Here is a 7,931-nt window from a genome sequence, read left to right on the forward strand (position 1 = left end):
TGGTCACATCAGCATAGGGCACCGCAGGCAATTAGTGTGGCCACTGGGTTGAACTCCACAATAAATTACTTAAAACATTTAGCCTGGGTGAATGCAACTGCCTTTGCAATTACATTTTGATGTAGCAGAATGGACACATGTAGTTCATATGCAATTTACTGCATGATATGAAGTGAGGAGCACAAGAAACTGACCTAAATAAAAATAAATTGAGCATTAGAAAAATAATGATACCTCACATCTGTGAAAAATAATGCTGGAATCCTAATTTATAGATAGAATAGAAAAGAAATTGATTTTTTCCCCCCAAAAATGTAGCAGTTCAGTTTAAATATAAAAATGCACTATAATGTTTGGAATAATTAGTAGGTCACTGCATTTGTCATTGTTCATAAGTTCTATGGCACCAAACAAATGAGAGACTTAAAAATTCACAAATTTTTAGTTCTCTTTGTGCATCTACCACTCTTTCAAAAACTCATGCTTTCACTGATTCTTTGAATCCGTATTTTCTTTCATGTTACATGCCACAATTTTAAACCTACATTCAAAGTACAAATTTAGAGTTAAATAATAATTTATTAAAAATACCGTTTAACAGTGACATTCTGGGAGTGACACCAGTCTCTATTCAACAAGGATCCAACTAGACTTGATGAAAGTCCCACCAATATTGTGCACAAACAGTACCGTCAAAGCATGAACATTGAAAAGTTTTTTTTTTCTTTTTTAATTTCATTTTGCTTTTATTTACATCCCCTGATCTATGCTTTTATACAGTTTTAATAAAGTCATTAAAAGAGTTAGAAATGTCCTCCTCTGTGACATGAGGAAAATTGTGAGAAGTACTTCAAAGATCATAGGGACAAAGGTTTACTACCTTGCTTTCCTGTTTCTTTCCCCTAGAAATGCTTAAGATGCTTTCTTTAATAAGGTTTGTAAGAGGCAGCAGTCATTTAAGAGTGCACTAATTACCTCCGCCAAGGAGATTATGTTTTTGATGCGGTTTGTTGGTTGGTTTATTGGTTGGTTTGTCTCTTTGTCAGCAGGATTAAAACTACGAGGTCAATTTTCATGAAACTTGGTTGAGCGGTGTAGCATGGGCCAAAGAAGAACTCATTAAATTTTGGAGCAGATCTTACTCCCGATGTGGATCCACGTATTATTTTCCACTTTTGCATTTCGAGATAGGGCAAACTGAACTGAATTTGTCACGCATGCGTGAACCTGTCGTGATTACAGTGAATGCTGTGCCGCGACTAAACATAGGCCTACAAAAAAAAACAAAAAAACAGCCACCTCAAACATTACTGTGGAAACAAATGCAGCAGGTACGTAAAAAATAAGTAATGATTAAATTATCCTTACTGTCCAAGTCGATATGACCAAAATAAGCCAATTTAAAGGTTATTGTGGGCTTGCATAACATGCTAATCGTTTAATTGCTAATCGTTCCTTACAATAAATTAGCTTTCACAATCAGACATTCTGATTTGTTCTAATACTTTTGGAAATACATCCAGACTTACATATTGATTGCGGTTGCAGATTTGAAGTTCATTGAGGAGTGGTCGCTCTCCAAGTGCCCCTCTAGTTTTATATAAAACTACAAAGCAACCTTAAAATTAACCCTAAAAATAGTTATCACTAGTGCCGAGTATATTTGAGAGCTGATATGTTGTCACGCTGGTGGTGTGGTGCAGAACCCAAGTGCAAAGACACGATGATATAGGTGACAAAAAGGAGGATTTTACTGGAACTGAAGATCAAAATACACGTGCAAAACAGATAACAAAAAGGTGCAGCGTTACAGTGTGCTCTAAAACACAAACAACGATAGACAATGGACAAGGCAAACACTAGGACTTAAATACAGAGGGAAACTAAACAGGGCAAAACAGGATTGCGTAAAACTAACAAGGTTAGTAATTAGACAAACGGGAACAGGTGGGGGGCGGAAACAGACAGAACAGGCGCACAAAGACACGCCAAACTAAAAGTACAAAATGGAGGTGCAGGTTGTGACATATGTGTGGTTATGAAATTATGTTATGGTTATGAAATACACTTGTGACATTATTGTATTTTAAACAGGGATTTCTCAAAGAGTAGTAAAATACAGTGAGACAGTGAAAAGGTAAAACATCCTAGAATGTGTCAAGTTAACTTGGCAACAATACCTGTAATAAGTGATGTAATTTTAGAATCCTTGGCCTTGAAATCTTTTCACAAACCAATGACAATATCCCACACACTTTTTAATTCATTATGTTCTATATATATGTGATCACAATAGAGATGTCTGGGAAAGAATGAAAAACTGATAAGTAAATGACTATGAGACTCGTAAACCTTGCTAATCAGGTCATGGGCCTTGTGAATATGTGCCCTTTACCAAAATAATGTTAAAATCCATATTTATTTTTTTAATCAGAGTTTTATTTATACAATGAAGAACCTTCCTAACTTGATGACGATCGTGTAGTCATGCCTCTAATAGTCATAGTTATAATTGTTATGACCTTATGACTCTCCTAAAGGCAGACTTGTGTATGATTGGTTACATGAAAAAGGTATTTTTGTAAATCCTGTTTCACTCTGTATGATTTTTAGTAAAATTTGATCTATATCTATTGTTATTATATCTTGAATTTGCTCACCTTTTTAGATTTTAAACAGGGCAGTCAGGATCTTTAAAATGTAAATTGGAATTGCTATAAACATGCATTTGCACTGATTGAATTTGATTTTGCATTGATCGTTGGTTGTGTATTGATTGCTGTTGATTGTTGTCTGCATGCTGTTGTTTTAACCCTTCATCAGGACCGCTGTTGACATCAGATTTCTGACAACATACTCCGAAGAAGGTCAGAAACACAGGAATAAACACAATGCCATGAGCTACGCCAAATAAGATCACCAGGAACATGATCTTGAAGAAGGTTCTGAAGATGTAGCTCTGAGCAGCAGACAGCACCACCACCCCTGCAACTGTTGACACAGCTCCCTGAATTATTGGGTAACCAAGGTTATATAGTGCGTCTATTGCTCTCTCATTACCAGAGGATTTCTTACTTGAAACAAATGCGTAAGAAATGTGAGCAGAGAAGTCCACAGAGAAGCCAATACATATGACCAGATTGATCATGGATATGGAATCAAGATTAACATCCCACAATGCCATGAAACCTGCCACACCAGTTATTACAGAGGCTATAGCAAGGGTCACCCATAGCGAACAGACAGGATTTGGAATCAACAGGAGAGAAATGCATAACATGATCACAGTAGCAACAATGATGTTTTGGATGGTGTTGCTAACTATAACAGTGTATTGGTCAAAGTAGATGAATGCAGGATGGTACACTAATAGGTCGACGTAGTCTGACGTTCTACAGTTCTCAGCAGCTTTTCTGAAATCATTCAGCATCTCCTTTTCATCAACAGCTGTACTGATGTTACATGTCTGAGCAAACATTCGAGAAGCATGAATGTTATTGTTAGTAAAGTTAACATCCTGACTGAAATTTGACCTTTGAAGAAATTCATTTAACTGGTTTTTGAATTCATTCTCATCATTGAAATTAGATACATTCATAAATGAATGCAGCCAAGATACTGATGGCACTTCCGAAACCACGGATAGATCTCGAAATCTCTGAAGGCATGAATTAAGATCCTCTCGAGCACGATTGTCCCAATATGGAAATGAACTATTTTTTATAACCAACATAACATTAGGACCATACTCTGTAAAATATTTATCTTCATCATCATAGTAGCTACCAACATATGAGCCATCGGCTGCTAAGTTTTTTAGATCAATGCCCTCCTGTATCTGAAAGCAACCATAGATGCTGGCAGCCAAGTATCCAGCATAGAGAAACATTACACATGCCTTGGTCAGGTTATTTGTCAGAAAAGGACCATAGTACTTCTTAAAGAAGGTGTCAACTGGCATTTCCTTCTCAGTACCAGTGACAGGATCATAGGTTCCACCAATACAGCAAATGTTTCTTTTAGAGTCATTTGTATCATCTAACTCATTTGGTTGTGGCTGCTTTACCTCCATGCAGGTAAGCCAGTGCCTGTTGCTCGCCTCTCGCTTACCGTTTAATGCCAAAAAGGCACCAAAGAAAGTGATGTTGTAGATGTAGCAGAATAGAACAGCTGTACCAGTGTACATGCAAAATGATTGCACTGAACGGAAAGGAGTCAAAAGACCAATGTAAAACGCTAGAACATCAGTCAGTGTGGTGATAGTGATAGAAACAGCTGCATCCTCATATGCCTCTGACAGACGTTCTTCAACTTTGAGATGAACTTTAGTTCTTTGCCAGCAGGAGATCATAATAAACATGTCATCCACACCAATACCTACAAACACATGATAATGAATCATCATTAAGAAAACAAATGCATAAACAGTAAGCAATATCATGTAGTTAGCAATATCATATTTGTCTTTAGGCTTACCCAGAATCAAAAATGGAGCTGTTGCTACAACCATTGAAAAGGGCATTCCACAGAGCAGCAATAGCCCAAAGCTAGAGAGAACAGCCAGGCCAGCAGAAAGCACCCCAACTTGAGCTGCCCATACTTTATTTCTCACACAGTCTAGGCTGTGGAGAAAAAAACAAAATTAGCTTCAGCAGTGGCCGTGTAATGTCTGTTTAAACACATTCTGAAACAGTCGATGTCCTTCTGAAAGGTCACGTCAATAAAGAAATAAATTTCATGTTACACATTTCAAAGCATGTGCATTTGTCAACCTTTTACACTGATTTTTGAGAATCACATACATGTAATCATGTACTCTCGCTCTCTCTCTCTCTCTGTCTCATATATATATATATATATTTATACGCACACACATTTCTTTTGTATCTAACTGGCTACCTCCTATTTCATTACAAGGAGGGAAATGTCAAAATGGGCCCATGTCATCACAAGTGCTCTTCCCATTGAATGACACTAATGACAACAGAAGAATAATCAACAGTACTTTGTCGAGTTCTGCTCTTGAAAAGGATAGGATGGTTTCATGTAATTTCATGTAATCAGTGTAATCATTTTTTTACGCAGGTGATGCAACTGTTTTCTGTTCCTCTTTAAAAAATTATGTACCTTAAACATGAAACAATAGAGATGGTAATGGCCAGAAAGTATGTAACCGAGAAAAATGGGATCACGCTGTCTGAATTTTTCTTAAATTCTTCTTCCCTCGATATCGATGTGAAATATGACACTGAAACCTAAAAAGACCAAAGTAAATTCAATCATGAGAATGTTGCATTTCAAATGGAATTTCAAATGCTTTACTGGATTCTTAAGCTTCACAATTAAAGAACTGCGCATTTACAATGTGTAGTCGAACTATTACATTTAATATCAATAATGCCAACTGGATAAATTGTCCTTGTAGGTATTATGATGGTATTATGTGTATGGTAAACAGTATTCACTTACTGTTTCAAGTCCTGTAGAATTTGAGAACGTTTTCAGGAAAGCATGTAGCCACAAACTTTCAGTCTCTGGATCCCCCTTTAAGAAGTAAAAAAGTCTGATTGCCTGCGCGTGGTCAATCTCATTCACAGTATTCTGTTTTAGCTTAACACCACCAACTCCAGGTGCTAAAGCAATCTTCCGTTCTCCAGTGTTGTGTATTGGGTACTCCAAAACAGTGGATTCAATTTTACTGGCGTTGTAGTGTACAATATCTAATATTGGATTTGACATACACTCTCCACTCGTTTTGGCACAAATGTTGCCAAAAGACATGTTTTGTACTGTAATTTCTTTTACTCTTCTGTCCAGGTCAAGTATTTCTTTGAATGCTTCGGTTGTTAATATGCCTTTTGCATGTGAGCTCGCTACAATCAAAGACGCATATGTACCTTCTGTAGAGAGCCTTAAATGGGAAAATTCTTCACCTTCTTGAAAATGCCCTTGAACAAAAGCCCTCTCTTTTTTAGCAAGTCCATTCACTGGAGTAAACTGGTCCTCAATATCATCAACCTCTCTTTCATTCAAAAAGTGAAAACCAGCTCCAAGACCAGCCGAAATGAATAAAGGAATAATCAAAAACCACCATGGGTGTCTTCCTATGAGGTGTCCAAGCCATTTGAAACCCAAAGATATAGGTTTTTCAATGCAGTCTGATCTACACTGACACATTTCGATTAATTCAAAGTCTGTTTAGAGCTTTTTTCTTTCCTTGCATGAGGCTCAGTGTGTTCACTGTTGGAAATGCAAGCAACAGCTCAGCAACCAGACAGGAGTAGGGTACATAGGGAAATCCACAAGGTTAATTTTTCACATTTATGGCCCATATTCCAATGTTGTTTGAATGTTTCTTGCCGGGAAACAACATTCTGTCCATTACACACACGCACGTGCGCACACGGACACGCACACATAAACACACACACACACACATAAACACTTCTTCACGTTCTCCCTGCTTATACAATTGGAGGGCCATATATTCAAACAGCACCTTATTTCTTTATTCTGTGGAATCATTTGTTCCCCAGTAAATCTAAATATTGGGTGCTTCCTATTATTAATCATATTTTGACACATCAACGTGCATTCACTTCTGCTTTATGTTGTCTTAACAGTCTGCAAATGACACATTTGTGGCACCACATGATTTTGTTTTCAATGTTTATGCAGGCATGACATCATGAGAAGAACAGAGTCTACAACACTCCCTTAATGCAACACACAAATAAGAGATAACTTTCATTTTTACTCTTGCTATACTCTGCTATTTATGGTGTGAAGTACCCATAAACAGCTTCACTTAAGGAAGCATGAAAATGTAACACAACACAAGAACAGAAGAATTTTAAATAATTTAGGGCTTGTTGTAAGGTAAATGGTAGATGACTGATGATGATAGAGTATTTTTACCCTGTTCTGATTTGGACCTTATGTAGTGAACCCACATAATTCACAAGACTGTTGAACATGATTGGTAGCACATGAATATGTATTTTTAAACATGAGCACAAGGGTTGCAGAGCTTATTTGTACATAAGAGCACCTGATTTGCTGTTCAATGTGCACTGGTGTGTTGTATAAACTGGTATGTGTCTCTCATTAAATGCTTTTCTACGTACAGTAGCTCTGTTTGTGGTTGGTGTTTACCCGCTTGCTTTTCTCTTCATCTTTCAATTCTGCCAGTCCCTGCTAGTTCCTGTTCATTTGGACTGGGCCCAACACAGTATGAAAGTGGGATGATAAACGTCACGGAATAAGCTTTTGTAGAGGCAACACAGGGATCCCTACAGTGTCTTGCCTTGGCAACCATTACTGGATAGCCTATTGCTAGGTGATAGGTTATTTATGTTACCTCTGTACCTTTGTGTTTTTCTGTTCACACATACTTGATCATGACTTTTGAATGTGAGTGCTTTTCTCTTACTATTGCCATCTTTGTGATGGATGTATTCTTGTTTATTACCTGTGTCTTTTATCTATTTATTCATTGTTTTTTGGGCCTTGTTTGTTTATTAGTGTAATCTTTTATACTGTGTATGCATAGCCTCCTCCCTCTGTAGCCATCTTTATTGTAAGGTTTTAGAATGAACACACCTCAATCCTTTATTCATCTTTTAAATGTTGTCATTTATTGTGTAATAAAACAGCATTTTATGAAACTTTGTTGCTTAAATGTTGTGATTCATCATCCAACCACTGGCTTTAACAGACCTGCCTGTTCCTCTTTGTGTTAATCTGAACTTGTAAAAATAGGAAATGGCATAATCAACTACAGCTCATGCCCTCTTTGGTTGGGAGTGGTAGTACAAGTGACTGAGGAGAAGAGTACATTTACTTGCTACAATAACCCTTGTGCAGGCCCATTATGAAGCTGTTTAACTGTGATATTTAAAAAAAAAAAAGAGTTCTCAGGTAAGGTAAAT

At 37.1% G+C, this 7,931-nt stretch overlaps 1 protein-coding gene across 1 annotated transcript; it reads right to left on the minus strand.

Moving 5' to 3' along the window:
• Window positions 1–382: 382 nt before the first annotated feature.
• LOC115804979 (patched domain-containing protein 3-like) lies at window positions 383–6,177 on the minus strand. The gene is made up of 5 exons (XM_030765466.1): window positions 5,470–6,177; window positions 5,128–5,255; window positions 4,477–4,622; window positions 2,781–4,377; window positions 383–398 (listed from the first exon to the last, which is right to left on the minus strand). The coding sequence occupies exons 1-5, from the start codon at window positions 6,175–6,177 to the stop codon at window positions 383–385; spliced, it is 2,595 nt and encodes an 864-aa protein (XP_030621326.1).
• Between the last annotated feature and the right edge of the window lie 1,754 nt (window positions 6,178–7,931).

Source organism: Chanos chanos, chromosome 2 (assembly GCF_902362185.1).
Source record: "Chanos chanos chromosome 2, fChaCha1.1, whole genome shotgun sequence".
NCBI lineage: Eukaryota > Metazoa > Chordata > Actinopteri > Gonorynchiformes > Chanidae > Chanos > Chanos chanos.

What these genes read in the sequence shown, in the direction of transcription:
- LOC115804979 (XM_030765466.1), bottom strand. Translation starts at nt 6,177, where the DNA reads ATGTGTCAGTGTAGATCAGACTGCATTGAAAAACCTATATCTTTGGGT. An exon ending in ATTCTACAGGACTTGAAACA is followed by an intron (nt 5,256 to 5,469) that starts GTAAGTGAATAC and finishes TGGTCTTTTTAG; the next exon opens with GTTTCAGTGTCATATTTCAC. An exon ending in TCTATTGTTTCATGTTTAAG is followed by an intron (nt 4,623 to 5,127) that starts GTACATAATTTT and finishes TTTTCTCCACAG; the next exon opens with CCTAGACTGTGTGAGAAATA.